The sequence below is a fragment of the Necator americanus genome, chromosome III, assembly GCF_031761385.1.
Source record: "Necator americanus strain Aroian chromosome III, whole genome shotgun sequence".
Classification (NCBI taxonomy): domain Eukaryota; kingdom Metazoa; phylum Nematoda; class Chromadorea; order Rhabditida; family Ancylostomatidae; genus Necator; species Necator americanus.
Genome location: NC_087373.1, coordinates 28,707,536 through 28,724,695, shown reverse-complemented (window position 1 = coordinate 28,724,695; position 17,160 = coordinate 28,707,536). Strand labels below are relative to the sequence as shown.

Genomic DNA, 17,160 nt, shown 5'->3' with positions numbered 1-17,160 from the left:
TGGTGGGGTTTTTAGACTTATAAATGCACATAGAAGTAAAATGTATTAGCAACACGCGATGTGCGATTTAAAGGCATCACCTCACCAATCTGAGGTGGTACGGATTTCAGGTGGAGTGTTCGTAAACAGGGTAGTAGATTATGGAGAAGGGGGTGATTCCGTCCATTTCTTCCTAACTGCCGTAAAAATGGCCCGGAAGATGCGGTGCGTGCACAAGGCTGGCGCACTCCAATCGAACTTCTCGTAGAAAATAGCGCGCCGAAACGCCCGAAGACGTATCTTCCAGACCGTTTTTTACGGCAATTAGGTAGAAATGGACGGAATCACCCTTCTCTCCATAATCTACGATCCCGTATACGAATACTCCACCGGAAATCCGCACCACTCCAGATTCGTGGGATGATGTCTTTAAGGTAGAACTTCTTGCTCCACGTGTGGTACAACCAGAAATTCTACATAATATTGACCAGAGAGTATGCTATTGGATAACCAGTGACTAGAAACGATGAATAAAGCAAAACTCTCTTCTCTAACTCTACTATTACTCATAATTCGATCACTATAATCATACGCTAAACAGAGAAATTTTTACTTCGGTTCAGCGCAACGCACGTCTCTTCCTTGTTTCTCATAGGCTTCCTCTCAGAGCCATCCTTCTCCAGTTAAGGTGACGAACGTCCAACTCAAAAACTAACGGAAACTAGAAAATAGACCTCAGATCTCATAGATGCTGGAACCTTCTGTAGGAGCTATGTATTTTCACGGTGCACACTGCTAGCCCTATGAGATTTTGGAAGATGGCAACATTGGACACTACAATTTTGAATTCTGTCGTTTTCAGCTGAATAACATACGCACATTCATCGCTTTGCTCTTATTCGAATGTCACAGTGACTCACAGTTCGCGCCACTGCACCATCGCCTCCTTCCCCAACTGTTTCCCTGCAGGATTCGATATCATTTTTGTTTTCAGAAAATGCGAACGGAACATGACAGTATGCGAATAATCCGCTGTATTGCTGTTCTACTTAGCTCCGTAACAATGGTAAATATGTACATGTTTATCAAATTTTTGTTTACCACTTCCGCATATTCTTCTGCTTGCGGTACCAGGGCCAACCTTTTTTTTTTGTTTCTGACTCATTAATAAGTACAACAATTATTATTTTGAGAGAATTTTATTTTTAGAGCTAAGTATTATTATTAATATTATATTAATTTGTATTATTAATATAATGGTTATTATTATAAATAATAATTAAGCCATGCTAAAATATTTTAGATGGAGATCTGTAGTTTTCCTAGAGTTTTGACTATACCTCAGATTTTAATTATCGAATATTTTGACTATTTTGATGGTAATTTTTCTGGAATATTCTGACGAGAAAACTGGTTTCGCGTGAATTTTCACACGACGAAGAAAGATGTTAGGAATGAGAACTGAGAACTTCATTCTCTAGGGGTGCGTAATAAAAATTCTTGGGCATTTCATTATTCTTATGTATGTTTGTTTGTGTTTGTTAGGAGCAATCTCTTTTTTGTGCAATGGACGAGGAATTGGCTCTTTCGAGCCGCACTCAATTATTTCCACGCCTTAACCTCAACTATTATTATTATTATTATTATTATTATTATTATTATTATTATTATTATTATTATTATTATTATTATTATTATTATTATTATTATTATTATTATTATTATTATTATTATTATTATTATTATTATTATTATTAATTATTATTATTATTATTATTATTATTATTATTATTATTATTATTATTATTATTATTATTATTATTATTATTATTATTATTATTATTATTATTATTATTATTATTATTATTATTATTATTATTATTATTATTATCAGTTCCTGATATTCTTCTCTAGAACTGACGACCCAAACTAAGATATACTCTTCCTTTCTTTGGAATATGCTCTTTCTAGCAATGATCATAACTTCAGTCATTTAGACTCTAGAATAAACGCATTAGTAGAGCGTAAAGCAAGGAACTGTTTATTTGTTGACTGAGTATGTTTTTTTCCAAAATTGAATAGTGGTTCTATACAAATTTCAAACTCCCGTAGTTTTTTTGAATACTCGGCACAGTTACAAGTTTTTTCTTACTTTTTCTCCTATGGTAATTACAATATTCGGCCGGTGAGGATGTGGCGAAGTCGGTTAGAAGACCGTTGTAATCACGCGGTCGATAGTTCGAAACCGCCCTAGTGCAAACTAAGCCCTTCAACCTCCAGAGTCGATAAAGTGGTACCAAACCTGTTTGGGAGAATGAAAACACCTGACTTGATTATATTATTTGTTGGCCCCCGCAGGTCATTGTATAGTCCAACAGGGCTCAAAAACCCCAACGATCACGAATAAAACTAAAAGTAAGTGAAAGTGCGTAAAGTAAGTAAGCAAAACGCGTTGGCGCATCACAAGTGGATTGATACGACAGTGACTTTATCCTTTTTAATATTCAGCCAAAATAAGATCCTGTAGCCTGTTCATGGTGGCCATAAATGAATGAATAAAGAAAGAGTGAGAAGAGAGAATAGAGAGTGACTTAACTAAAAAGGCTGACGCATGATTAGGTGCAAATGATGGCCTTATCAGTTCCATTTTTGAAGGAGTTCAGAGAGGAATATAGAAACTTTGGCTTGCTAACTTATAAAAGTGAAGATAAGCGTAAATTCGTTCTTCTACTTACATTTGATGGATGACGAAAGAGGAAGAGCCACACTGGAGAGTTACAGTAATAGATACAAGAACAATATCTTTTCCCCATGAGTACGGATTTACCCGCAAGCGAAATGTCATTTTTCTCCTCTGCAGCTGTAAATATGTCCATTCAGAATGCATTTTCTGGAAATCTGTCTACTCAGAGACCAAAGTAGTTCAAGACAGTATGTCATGAGATTGATGATGTTGAGATCTCCTCGCGGAAAGGGTGTAGATCACAAGTATAGGGATGATCACGCTTAATTTCCTCTGATCGTGCTGGAAAACAGCGTTTTTTTTCGGAAGATTAGGAGGAATGTCGGATGATCACGCTCATATTTGTTATCTACGAACTTTTATTCTTCTTACATTTATTTTATTTTTAGCCCTCTATTTTCGTAGTGAGAACCCAACATTGTCAATTTCGTGATACGTTATTTTCAAAAGGAAACAATCTCTTTAGAGTCGCGAAATGTGAACTGAGAGCAGATGCTCATGTGCAATAATACTAATATACATCGTTCACACCACTAACTTGTCTTTTCCACTGTAGGTGACCTCAATTGCTCTGATCGGGTTCGGTATTCGGACAATGATTGAGATGACGTACATCGCGGACGTGATCGGAACCCGCCAGCTTACCACTGCCGCACTGTTCATGCTCTCCTTGGGAACGTGCACATTTGCGTCCACTCCGCTAGGCCTTTTCTCGGTGATCACTAAGCAGAACACATTAATGTTAGCGGTAAGTCATGCTAAGAAAAATCTTTTATTTAAACATCCACAAATGTTGGAGGCTGGTTACGTTTGTATGTGCACTTTTCAGTACATGATGTTGATATTTTTCGTGTCGCTGCTCAGCGTTGTATGTGGATGGTTAGGCTTCAGTTTGAATAAAGAGGTATATCTATTGTATTTATGACTCTCACTTGGTCAATTTTGTAATATTTTTAGGTGAATTCCGGTGTCATTTTGCAATGGATGAACAACAGCTTTTTGAATGAGTATGGTAATCCGGAAGCAATTTCCTTGACAAATGCCTGGGATGAAATGCAGAGAAAGGTGATGTTATCGGTTATCTACAGTTTGCAGTACTGAAAAAGCCATAATTTTCACAATTTACAATTTCGCAATTTACCCTCATGTCGGTGAGATCCGGTAGTGATTTTGTGATCGAATATATATATATATATTATATATTATACATACTATATAATATAATAATATTATAATAATATATGTATTATATATAGATGGATCTTACCATTTGATTGAATTTAACATTTTATGTATTGGAAATGAAATTAATTTAATTTTGATTTTTGAGTCATCGCAACCCTTGTACAAGAAATGCAGCAGTAATTGAGCAATTTAGTTTAAAAAAAAAACTTGGTTTCATCCCGCCACGGTTATTTGGTTACTTCTCTGTGGAAGATATTCTTTGGAGAGGAAGAATAAGTACCCTATATTTTTACATAAAGCTTTTGATATATTATTAGCATTTAGTTTTGCAAAATCTTTCCAACTTGTTTAATTCAGTATTCAAGTACATATGTATGTAATTTTTTAGAAACGTTAAAAAAATGGAATTTGTGACAAGTGCAGAACAACCCGTTTAGCGTTAATCATATTCGTAGAATCCTTCATTTCAAGATCTCCCAACACATGCTATAAAAGGGTGTAGCTGAAAGTTTTTTCGACCTGTGAAACAGCTTCTTTCGTAAACTTAGTGTCGCTTACCAATCCATATGGAAATGTGATGGGAAATTCTAGGACAAGTGCTTACCTAAATTTGAAAAGCCAACTTCTTTGATACTACTGAAATTTACTCTAAGTTTTTTCTCCTAGTTTTCAATATCTTTTTCAACAATCATTACCGACACGTTATGAATAAAGGTTGTAAGAAATCGCAGTAACACACTTTGCCTGGTAGCAAGGATGACAGTTAAGGAGACAGCAGAGAAGGTGGTGATCATTGCATTTCTTGTTACCGCACTGGAAAGGAGTGTTTTAGTATGCCTGCTGTGGAATCACGGATGAGCAAAATTCAGCGGAATGGTTGGCAACACAGTGGTTCATCGCTTATGAGACGTACGTATAATTTCCAACATCCTTCATAGTTGAATCCAGTTTCCTTGATCTTCATAGATTTCAGCTGGCCAAGACCACGAGTTCCGAAAAGTTGTTGTGCAACCTGCGAAACAGTTCACTCAAGGTAATATTTAAGTTGTTAAATTTTTTTTCTTTTTTCAAGGGAATCTCTCATCAGTTAAATATTCTCAGAAACTATCATATGAGAAAAACAAGAAACAAATTGGCGTTTATTTCGTCAATCGCCAGACTAATAGAAACATAGACGAAACTATGCCAAATTTCAAAACCCGAGAAACGTCAAAGTGTCAGCTGAGATGTTGAGTTGGTTCTTGATGAGCTGCACATGAGCTTCTTGACAGATTCTACTGGCTAATGTCTTGATAAGTTTTCTTCAGAGCATGTAATGGGCGATTCAATTCACGACCTAAACGATCAGATCTCTCCACAGCTATATGAACGAACTCTAAGCTTACTTTTTCAAGCAACAGTGTAGCGACTGCATTAAATGCTCACCTTGGATTCGAGAAGCTTAGTGGCGATCTCGAATGATCAATCACGGGAGCTATTAATTCAAATGTTTCATTCAAATCAGAAGAGTCATTCGAGTTATGGCGCGAGTTTCCTCTTAATCGAAATACATTCTTCCCTGCCATTCATCGGTTGAGATCCTAGATGCTTCGTAGCTTCGGCATCTCTTGAAGCTTAGCTGTGTTTCCCTACTCCACTTCGCTGTAATAATAACATCACCAATACATAACGAATGTGAAAATGTGAAATACAGGAAGAGAAATCCAATAGGATTCATTGAGTTTTATTGATTTTTCATTGATTTTATGATACAAAGCACTAACGGCGATAAAGGACATGACGTATACGAAGGATTCCGCAAAAGAGGCTCTTACGTCAATAATGTTGTTTAATATCCTATCGGGTCGGACGGGAGAACTTGAGACTATCGGGATTGAGGTGGGACCAATCGCAGCGATGAGAGGTGCTAGTAATTGTCCCTTCTACCGATGCTAACCGCTACACTTCACCGCACCGCTTCGAGCGCAGCTGCTTACGCAACTGCACCGAACTTCAGGTCGTTTTGATCCGACTATATCCATTATTGACAATGTTAGCTGTTCCTGAAACAGGCACCGGACCAATAACGTGAAGATGGAAGGCTAGAAATAAACTTGAATAGTGGGAACGGCACCTTCTATTGAGTACTACCATGAACACCAAAGGCTGAAGACACGTTGCGACTGTGTCGCTGTGACGACGAAGGTCATCCTCATATTACTGCAGAACTTCTGGAAGCAATCTCGGCATGGTAACTGCATACTTAGATACAGCTTCATTATTGAGTAGAACAATTTTTCTTAACTTTCTCCAGAGTCTGGTTCGAACAATTAGAGATTTTGATGGGACAGCACTGAACTGAACTTTCTATAGTTGAGATTAAGTCATCTATTGATTTGATTGATTGATTGAGATTAGTCCTAAGCGAAACCTTTGAAACGTTTTGCAATTGAAAGCATTTTGTCATTTATCAGTCAAACAGATTCAGGTTTTGCAACTCGTTCCTTACGGATTTTTCTGAGGACGGTGTTCTTAGTGACGATCAAAGGGCTTGTGTCGCAGGTGAGTTATTTGGCCTGTGTTACCTACGTTGGAAGTGGCGCATGCGACCGTCGCTCATCTTCACAAACGTAGACGTTTACATCACAGATCAGAACGTTTTAAACAGACTATGCTATCCGCTTCCAATGTCATTCGCTCGTCTTATGTGCGAAGAAGAACATTCAGTATATTACTAAAACAGAAAAATTGGGAATTTATCATTATGCACAAATTATTTCAGCAAGCTACATGTGTTCGGAAGTTAATGATAGTCTTGCGAACGAAGATGCGTGTCAAGGACGAAGCAGCATTAGTAGTCCTAAAGAGACGTATATGCACGTTAAGGTGAGCAATTTTCTTCCTATTTTAGCATCACATTTGACTAGAAAAGTGGAAGCTAGTTCCACAAGTGTAGAACACTCGTTTTATCGAGAACTGTGACGTGAAGATAAGCAGCATACACTAGGTTTCGCTCAAAATGTGCGTGACCTAAAAACCGCTTTGAACCGCACGTTTTGTGATAGCGGAAGAATTTAGTAAATTAATTTAAGTTAATGAGTAAGAATTTTCTCATTAGCAGCGGCTAATCAAAAATTAGGTTTAAATGATTAATAGAAACAGCAGTGGAACTATTGATTGCTGCAGAAGGCGTTCTTTCAATATCAGAGACCTTGACGTTGACACTTTTAAACTTCGAAGGCGTTGGTGACCAGAATCCACACATATACAAGCGGATTTCATCGCTTACTTCATCGAGTTACTCATCTATAGAATAAAGGGAAATATTTAATTTCGACCCGGACACGAAATTGTTATAATCCTTTATTTCCAGCTAACGTTCAGGCGAGTTCGCCTTCTTCAGATCTTGAAGGGGTGAAGTAGAACGTAGCAACAGAAGCGTAAATACCTTAGGATCAGGTGACTTTTCTGCCGCTGCTAGATAAATGTGGTGAGGTGACCAACGCAATCAATATCAGCTTTAAATAGGGGACGAGTTCTCTCGTAGTACAGAGGCAATCGTCATTGCGATACATCGTTGGTCTCTTGGTGTGTAGAGAATCCAAGACGTTTCCAGAACCTTGCACTCCATAATACTGGGTTTCTGCGCCTATATCGTGATCTGAACTCCAAGATGAGAGGTTCTCAGTTATTTCTTCGCATCCTATGGCCACCTAATACAGCGGAGTCACGAGGATTCGTTTTGTTGTCCAGGTGTTCTCTAACTCGAGTAGATAGTGGTCTAGCTGTTTCTCCTATGTATTTGTCACTGCATACAGGAAATCGCATAACAACGCATAAACTCGTGCAGTCACCTACCTTGTTATCAGGACATGTTTTACGCTCCGATGTAATGCAAATACGATCACGTGAGCGATTGCGTGTGCGAGTCTTTGTTTGAGATTGCTAAGTGTGGGTGACCAGGCTCTACAATATCTACAGATTCTACAAGATTAGCTTTCTCAGACACCGCCGAAGGGCAGAGCGGGTTTTTCCACAACAGATTTGGTTCGTGTTTGTGTTTTTTTTTTACTCACAGACCGCATTGGTTTGTAGCCGTTGCTGATTGCAATTTTCCTAGCATGGCCGATAGGTTTTCGTCTTTCCTCTGCTTCGGCGCAACGGTGGAGGCTTTGCGAAGCGTATTTCGTACTAGCTACCTCTTAACTTGTGTTGGATGAGCGGAAAGATAGTGAACAATGATATTCTTGTTAGTGGGTTTCCGGTATCATTTTGTTCTATGCGTTCTGTTTGAGGTATGCATTTGGACATTGAGGAAGGGCACCCATTCCAAATTAGGCTTATTTCGAGTGGGCGTTTTGTACTCCAACTGTTTATTTAGTACTTTGAAACAATTGTCCACCTCTGCTTGAGCGGAGCAGACAAAAGAAAACAGTCGTCGATGGGTTGGCAACAAAGCGAAGGAAGTAAGGGGATAAAAGAAGGATATCTTAGTCCAAAGCTTTTCTGCATGGATCTCATTGCTGCATTTTCTATCTAAATTTCCAAACCTTTGAAAATCTTGTTTATTTATATTGTGAAAGACGTCTATGTATATAACGTTGTTTACTCTTGCTTTTTCCAATGAGGAGCATCAGTGCGGATAATAAGCACAAGTTTTTAGGGATGCTACAAAACACTGAGGCAAGAATTGGTCACGCATATCAATTGCATCATTTGTGCATGTTTGTTTATGTTTACTATTGCCATTTTGAGCACATGTTTTTGGTTTATTCTGCATGAGTTCTCATTGAATTCGCAAAACTATCGTCTTGTGCTTCTTCCTTCTAATTAGGAATAGTGGTGATAGTGGAATGACGTAATAATATTCCCTTCTTCCAACTTTCTTTTATTTTATTTTTAATTTATTCGACATGATATTTCCATATAGGTGTTTTGAAGTCACTATTCCTTTGTGTGATTTGTCCGCCTTTTCTTCACTTATGAGTTATCACGGGTACATCAACTTGTCGCCAAATCTCAGCTTCACGTGTCAACCAGTGCATACTACCGTTGTTGTTGTCATATTACCTCTTTCAATAACCGTATTCATCGCAATAACTGCTAATAATTTGTTTCCCCAGAATCACATTAAATCATTTCAAAAGTTCAGGATTTATCTTCGGAATTGTAAGGAACTTCACGATCAATAATATTGCAAATAACTCAAGTGTCGGCAGTTATCACTCTTGATAGGACCCACAACAAAATTCTTCAAAATTCAGAAATGAAAATTTTGTGATGATCGTTTGAAAAGAATTTGTTTTGAACGTATTTGCATCCTGAACGAATTTCAAAAAATTAGAACGCTTAGGGTCACAATGAAATCAAGGTAATCTTTCACAGCTTTAGTAAAAGCTTTTATTATGCATTTTGACCACGTTTTTCCAAAAGCCTTTACTTTCTCCTCCTTGACCTCACTGAGTAGGTCACAATTTATTTACTTAAAATAATTAGGAATGTGCAAGTTGTGAAGTTGTTTTCTTCTGTAGTTTATTGTTTATTGTTTATTTTTTCAAAGAATAAAATTTGTTTATTCTTGCAACTAAACTTTCGTTTGAGCTTTGCAGAAAGAGAAATAATAGGATGAGAAGAAGAAGCATAAGACTGCTGTATCAATGCATCAGCGTCCACAATTGGTGTTTCATTTCGTTTTTAAAAAAAATCAACATTTACTAAAACCTTAAATGTGTTGAATTTGATGAAAAATCACTTCATTAGATCTTCTCATAGATCGTTATTTTTTGACTGAACAATTTCCACGAAGAAAGGGTGAAACTCACTGTTCCATGCTGCGCTTGGGTATCCACGTTGGATTTATTGTTAAGGGATAAAGAATAAGGTGTCTGGAGTTACTTAGTCCGCATGAGATGCGCCACCACGTTTTCTTCAATTCAGAATCGTTCGGGGTTTACGAACGTGAAACTGGCCTAAAATGGCTTCCTGGGCCCAGCCGATGTGTCAAGTCAGTGTTTTTATCCTTCTAGACAAGTCTGGTACCAATTCATCGACCCTAATGGGATGAAAGACTTGTTGAGCATTATGGCGGATTCGAACCTCGATCAGTCGTGCAGGAAGCGGAACCTCCTACCAACTGCGCTACATCCGCCTTTGGATTTATTGGTAGACTGAAAAAACTGGTAGACTTTGTTCACTGAGTACCACCGGAATGATATCCTACCGTCACAAAATAGTGATCGGCGACAGTACAGCGCCTAGGTTTCGGATCGATTCACAACAAAAAAGAGGGTTTTGCATGTTTAAAATTATGGTGTTGAGGTTATACCTAGGCGAAACAGCAGCGATTTTGATACAATGGTAATTTATTATTTATAATGTTTATTACTGGGTCATATTTAAAAAAGAAAATAGAAAAAGAAAAGGTCATATTAAAGGAAAAATAATATACGTAGAGATGAGCAATACTGTAATGGTCGATTCTGCCTAAGAAGAGAAAGGAAGGAGGTTACTTGGCGTCAAATGGCATTAGTCGCCAATCGGTTTTGTTTACGATCGCTAGCTACGAGAAAATTACTAGCGTTTAAGGAAACAACACGCATTTCTTCGGGTTCTTCTTTTTCCCACATTGATAAAATTTAAAGAGGAGGTGTTTTATAGTAGTGCTAATAGTTATCATCCTAAGAACCTATTTATTTTAATGCAGTCGAAATTCAGGGCTATTTTTGGAAATCCTTAGATGATTCGTATTTTCTCAAAAGATACCAGTAACGTAGTATAAATACATAATGCGAACGCAAGAGCACCACAACTACTTATAGTACATGAAAAATTAATTTCAGTCATTTTTTTTAGCCTGTCTACCTTTAATTGGTTCCGACTGTTTGTGAATCTGTGCTTTTCTCTGACAATTAAATACTAAACGAAACAGCCGACAGGTGAAAAATAGAAGAACATAGAAGAATAGCAGTACAACTGCAAAGAGATCGAAATTAAGAGTTGCAAGCGGGTGAAGAGGTGTATGACCGAGAAATGCGGAACCATGGTTGCGACCAACGTGTTCGATGTAGTGTAACGCGGTTGCGAACGCAGACGTGGATCGGCTACGGAATTCCTTGGACATCTCCTTTGCTCTGGTTGAGTACCTAAAGGATACGAAAACATAACAGTACCTATATGGGTTTTATAGCTACCAATAAAGGACAAAGACACTGGCGTATCAATCCGCTCAGGATGTGCCGTTTTACTGGAATTCGTAATTATTTAAGGTTTTAGAACTCGAACTGGCTTACACAATGACTTGTAGGGACCGGCCGATGATCAAGACAGTGTTTTCGTCCTCCCAGACAAGTCTGGTACCAATTTATCGAAACCGGAGGGATGAAAGGCTTGGCTTGCACTAGGGCGGTTTCGAACACTCGAATGTGTGGTTACAACGACGTGACGATGTAATTGCGTAAGCGGGCGCGCGGTGGAGCAAGCGGTTGGGATCGAGGTGGGACAATCGTGAATTGCAGCGATGTGTGGCACTAGCAGAGGTCCCCTCTCGGTCCCCACTACTACGCTCCGCCGCACAGTTTCTAGCGCAGCTGCTTACGCAATTACACCGAGCTTCGTGACGATTTGAATCGACTATACCGCTGCGAACGCCACCCTTTCAATCTAGAACTTCAGAACGATTTATCAACAACGGAGAATAGAGAGAAATCTGATTACGGTCTCTCTATTCTTGTTCTTTGACTGAGCAAAAGCCGAATAGAAACTAGCGAGTGCCGCAGCAACAAACAAAGATGTTGTTGCCACACCGACTCAATGGTCCATCGAGGTGGTATGAAAGATGGTCCAAAGAACACAGGCGATCGGGAATTCGAAATCATCTGGTTCCTCTTCCGAGGTAGAGGTAAACGTTTGCAGTGAAGGTCTGCGTAAAAGGACTTCTCTAATCTTTACTTTCATATGGAAGCCAACCACTAATGGCGCTAGAACGATATTTTTGCTGCGTCTGCTGCATCATCTGCGAAAACCGCACGGCGCCCCACGAATCTGGGATGGTACAGGTTTCAGCCGGGTAATAGTAAATAAAGCCCCCTTGAGACGGCTTCTGTTGCAATGCGCAGCGTTTGCGCCCCGCCCCGCCTGCGATTCGTCGAAAATCAATTCGGACGAATCGCAGGCAGGGGAAGGGGGGGTGAAGGCGGGGTGAAGGGGCGCGCTGCAAAAGAGGACGTCGTAAGAAACAACGCTCCAGGGTCGTCCGTTTACACTGATACAGGGAGAGATGAACGGAATCACCCTCTTCCCCACAATCTACGATTCCACATTACCCGGCTGAACCTCCCCTCACCCCCAAGATTCGTGATTATGATCCCTTTAAGTAAGCGTTTACTCGATATTGCACCATGAAACAGAATATTTCTACTGAACTGCACCTTGAAATAATGCAAAATGTAACTCGTTCCTTCAAAAATCGTAGCTCCTTCGTACTTTCAAATCATGACTTTTATTGAAAATGAAAGTGAAAATTCAAGTCACTTACTTTGTTCCCTCTAGCACGGTCCTTATGGCATTTAGGAGTGTTTGTTCGGTAAGTTCATCCTTGTCAACAACAACGCCAATACCCTGGCACGATGTGAAATTGTTGTTTTTTTCAATAGAAAACAGAAAAAAAACAAAGACGTACCTTGTTGACGACTTTTTGAAGATTGTGCATATTGCTTCCATAGAGCGGTATTCCAACAACAGGGACCCCGTATGCGACCGCTTCCATTAATGAAGACATACCGCCGTTGGTTATTAGCATGCGACAAGATCTATGAGCTGTAACAAAATTTTCATTTCAGTGGAGACGCTGCACTCTGTACTAAAAAAAGTTTTTTTTCCTAACCGAGTAGATCATTCTGAGGTATGTAAGCGGTCAGGTTTATATGAGATGGTACACTTCCCTCTTCAACTCCCTTCAATTCAACTTTGTGCCCGATTCGCCAATAGATACGGTATTCGTTGAGTTTCGAAAGAGCACCGAGGATCGCTTTTACCTAAAACGATGAGAAGAAGTGAAAAGGAGTGAGTAATAGGAAAGCATCAGTTACTGTAAGAGCTTACCTGTGACGCTTTCATGCCAGCATGGTTCGCTTGTGTTCCCAAACTAACGATAATCAGTCCTTTCTTCGCTGACTCAATTGAGATGTTCCATGGCTGTAAGAATCGGATATCCGGTTGCGAGAGATGATTTGTTGGATTTGTGCAGTCGATGCCAATTATATAGGTTCAACGGTCGGACATCTTCGATTCGGGCAGAGCAGAGGAGGAAGGATGTGTCAAGCAAAGAGAATGTGTTATGCGATACGACGCATGCAAAGTACGCATCAGTATGAACACATAAGGCATCGAGTACATTTATTTATTCATTTATTTATTTGCTTAAAGGCATCACCCCACGAACCTGAGGTGGTACGGATTTCAAGTGGAGTATTCGTATACGGGCTAGTAGATTATGGAGAGGGGTGTGATTAAGTGAATTTCTTTCTAATTAAAGTAAAACTAAGTAAAAAAAACGGTCCGTAAGATGCGGCGTGTGCAGAAGGCTGGCGCGATCCAATCAAACTCCTTGTAGAAAATAGTGCGCCGGAACGCTCGAAGCCGTATCTTCCGAGCCGTTTCCTGCGGCAATTAGGAAGAAATGGACGGAATCACCCTTCTTTCAATGATCTACGATCCCGTATACGAATACTCCACCTGAAATCCGCACCACTTCAGATTCGTGGTATGCTGCTTTTAATTATTTATTTACTTACTTATTACGGTGCGCGCCAAAAAGGACGTGACAAGGACAAAAACAAACCAAATGCAGTAGCTACAAGGTAAAAAGAGAGAAGAACGAATATTGCGAGCATATGTATATGTGTATATAATATTTCTTTAATCTTCATGAGTTCGTGTAGCCTAATGGAACCATCATATATGCTCGTTACTAAATCTTTTTTGGTAGTCCCCACTCTGAATAAAAACAACTCAGATGTTCTAAGATATTATATTTTATATAATACCTTAAAAACAATCGTGGTATGCATTTTATATCATTATGTTTTTTTTTTTATTTTCTCTTAATTTTCTCGAAATTAAGTCACTTTTGTTAACTATTTCGATGCATTGAAACCCTCGAACTTTTACTGTTCATGGACTCTGCGATGTCCTTCCAGCAGCAACGATACCGTAAAATAAGGCGAGGGTTCACAAAATTGGATTTTGAACATTGAATTTCTTTTTATGCAGGAGAGAAAGTAGAATTGCGTCAAGGCGGAATCTTAAAGGGTATCTGTCGGTGCAAAATAGTTCGAAACACTAGAAAATCCATAGAAACGATTTCAATGCGTTCTTTCACTCGACGTATCTTGACACCGTTTTCTTTTCAAGCGACCTTTTTGAGCAGTACGAGACGGAACTGAGCTGGAACAGATATGGAAAAACATGAGATTCGGAAGGCTTGAATGACAAAACCACATGAATTGAAAAATGAGCCATTCAACGGTCTACTTAATGCGCTTTGCACTGTTTCTCTCTTCTACTCGAGCTACCTCATCACTCCTCAGAACATCGGAAGAACCTCATATCTTATAGAATTTGTTGTCACTTCTCAACTTTTCGTCTTGCATTTTTTTGCGGTTTCTATCACATTTACGTTTGCCCATTTAGGTGCGACCAGTTCTTTTTTTAAAAGCATCACCCCACGAATCTGAAGAGGTACGGATTTCAGGTGGAGTATTCGTATACGGGATCGTAGATTAAGGAGAGGGGTGATTCCGTCCATTTCTTCCTAATTGTCGTAAAAACGGCCTGGAAGATACGGCTTCGAGCGTTCCGGCGCGCTATTTTCTACAGCGAGTTCGATTGGAGCGCACCAGCCGTGTGCACACACCGCGAATACGTATACGAATACTCCGCCTACAATCCGTACCATTTCAGATTCGTGGGGTAATGACTTTAATGTATTCGCTTCATCCTGATCACATTTTCTCGACAGAACCTAAAATTGTATATAAATATGCAAAAGGTTTACGAAGCAGCTAACCAATTAGTAAGATATGGAAACAAAATGTCTCGGAATAAAAATATTAAACAATATTAATATATTATATATGTAAACTGAAAGAAAGTATGTACTGACCGCAAATAGTGGTTTGGGATGGTCGATGTGCAATCCACCAACAGGAATTACCCTTGGAGACAGTGCACGAGGAAATTCTAGTAACGGATCTGTGTTAGCAAAAAAGAATGAGCTGGATCTCAGCAGAGTGGTCGTTGCTGGGAACTGTTTGAATCTGAAATGATTCAAAACTATTGCATAGTTTAGATTTTTCATGTTAAATAGATCTTTAAGAGATTAACAAAAATGTGATTAGACCTCTTCTGAAAGTTGTAGTCTTCAGCAAACATCGTTGTAATAGGGTCATCAAGCAATCGATATTTCTTCGAGATGATCTTCGAGACGAAGGGAATTCCACTTTGGACCAAATACTCTCGTAGGCAGCAGATTCCATTACGTATACGAGATAGTGCGTAAAGAGAGGGAACCTAAAATTGCGAACTTAATCAGACAACAGATATAATGAGCAGAGTTTGCGAAAAATTCCTCTTCACAATGCTGATAAATTTCTGGAGATAGTGACGCCTACCTCAGGCAAGAAACATCTAGATGGAGGAGCGTCCAAGTTGAGCGGTGAATTCGAAGCAACGAGAGTTTCATCGGAAAGACCTCCAATTAATCGTAATTAGAGAATTTTTGACTGCTTAAAAACTAAATGCCACCTTCAAGATCATAGTAGATCACAGGAACCGCAAGAATATGAGCAATTGCTAGTTGACATGGATTACCCGAGTAAGTGATTGCAACGTCAGGAGCATCTTTTTGTAGTACTTCAAGAAGATTTGAGTTGATCATCTGAAATAAAAAACTATTTCTAGCAGAAATTTGCAGCATTTTTTATTTCTTTCGTCTTGTCCAATATGAATTGTACCGGGAACCACTTTGGCTATAGATTGATCGACAAAAAATGAGCTTCAAACAAGTATTGTCGCCGACCGCGATGGAATTCGCCACACACTGATCCAGTAATCTTCTGAGCGATGTCAGCTGGTTAATAGCTTAGCTAAGGAATGTGAAAAAAATTCAGAATTTTTTTTCCGAAAAGCACTCATAATTCGAAAACTCAATATTGATATTGTCTAGTCTATGTTGCGACATTTTTCCGACATGAAAGTTTAGGATAATTTGGTCCAGTTCTTTTAGAGCATCATAGTCATGTTTCCTTTTTCTGAGTCGAGTAAGTTTGGAACGGTGAAAAATCTTGAACTTATCGTGGGCGCATTTACAACGACCGTCTATCTATTTACTAATTTAAAATATACGAAAATACGAGAGCAAAGTGGTAGAACTACCATAAATTGCTGCTCAAGAGAGAACACATGGGCCCTTAAGTTACCATTTTCTGCCTTATCTATCCACAACTCCACCATGCTTTCAGCTTCTTCGGTAAGATGTGGTTTCTTGTATTTTAATATTTCTATTTTGCCCAGGCTTATCCACCAATTTTCTGATAGGAATTTTAGGCTACTAGATTCAGATCCTCCGTAAGATCCCAACTAATCAAAGCAACGCAAAGCAAAAAAGTTCGAAGAGTTTAAAAATTCTGATAATACGACGCTTCTAAAAAAGCTCAGGCTCCTAGGAAACTGTTTCATTTCCTGAACTGCAACTGAGCAGACTAATTATGCGAATCTGAATCATGCATTGGTAAATGATCTTTGGTACTACTGCATATAATTAAGTAATTAAGTTAATAGATAAGCAACAAAAATGAAACCTTGTAGCAACTGGCATTGTGTGCTTTCCAGTAAACTTCATCGTACGCCTCCTCCTCGTAACCCGCTTTCCATGGAATAACGTCGCCAGCTTTCTCCAGGTCCTCGTAAAGATTTCTGGAAATACGGTCGTAGAAAGGATGAACAGGATTCCTGTGAGAACGCTGTAAAACCAACTTCGGCAACATATTCTTTAACGTCTTCTCCTTCACCAAATGGAGTTTTGGCTTAACAAGACGAGGTTCTTCCGGAATCAAAATAGGCTTTACAGTTATCACATTATGATGCCGTAGAGCAAGTTGCTGAGCCAAAAACTCAAAAATATTCCTTTCGTATTGGTTTGTCCCCAGTAGAAACAACAAAATGTTGAGGGAGTCACATACGGGTAGAAGAAGAAGAAGCAGCGAGAAAGGTCGCAT

At 39.0% G+C, this 17,160-nt stretch overlaps 3 protein-coding genes across 5 annotated transcripts; 2 read left to right on the top strand and 1 right to left on the bottom strand.

The window, feature by feature from the left end:
- Nucleotides 1-976: 976 nt before the first annotated feature.
- Nucleotides 977-8,720, top strand: RB195_011265 (uncharacterized protein; the record flags this gene model as incomplete). 2 transcript variants are annotated; one of them, XM_064192607.1, is made up of 9 exons in its annotated part: nt 977-1,045; nt 3,279-3,470; nt 3,552-3,626; nt 3,680-3,787; nt 4,740-4,816; nt 4,881-4,940; nt 6,375-6,448; nt 6,669-6,772; nt 8,550-8,720. In XM_064192607.1, the coding sequence occupies 9 exons, from the start codon at nt 977-979 to the stop codon at nt 8,718-8,720; spliced, it is 930 nt and encodes a 309-aa protein (XP_064050190.1). The 2 variants fall into 2 exon arrangements, with proteins under 2 accessions (XP_064050190.1, XP_013298373.2); XM_013442919.2 differs by lacking the exons at nt 4,740-4,816; nt 4,881-4,940; nt 6,375-6,448; nt 6,669-6,772; nt 8,550-8,720 and having other exon boundaries at nt 3,680-3,823.
- RB195_011266 (uncharacterized protein) lies at nt 4,741-8,568 on the top strand (the record flags this gene model as incomplete). The annotated part of the gene is made up of 5 exons (XM_064192608.1): nt 4,741-4,816; nt 4,881-4,940; nt 6,375-6,448; nt 6,669-6,772; nt 8,550-8,568. 5 exons carry the CDS (start codon nt 4,741-4,743, stop codon nt 8,566-8,568), a joined length of 333 nt encoding a protein of 110 aa, XP_064050191.1.
- A 2,001-nt stretch (nt 8,721-10,721) lies between the features above and the next one.
- RB195_011264 (uncharacterized protein) lies at nt 10,722-17,160 on the bottom strand (the record flags this gene model as incomplete). Of its 2 annotated transcripts, XM_064192606.1 has the most annotated exons (12): nt 10,722-10,801; nt 10,925-11,028; nt 12,420-12,502; nt 12,564-12,700; nt 12,768-12,918; nt 12,986-13,078; nt 15,048-15,201; nt 15,285-15,454; nt 15,556-15,635; nt 15,689-15,821; nt 16,744-16,858; nt 16,919-17,160. In XM_064192606.1, 12 exons carry the CDS (start codon nt 17,158-17,160, stop codon nt 10,722-10,724), a joined length of 1,542 nt encoding a protein of 513 aa, XP_064050189.1. The 2 variants fall into 2 exon arrangements, with proteins under 2 accessions (XP_064050189.1, XP_064050188.1); XM_064192605.1 differs by having other exon boundaries at nt 10,722-11,028.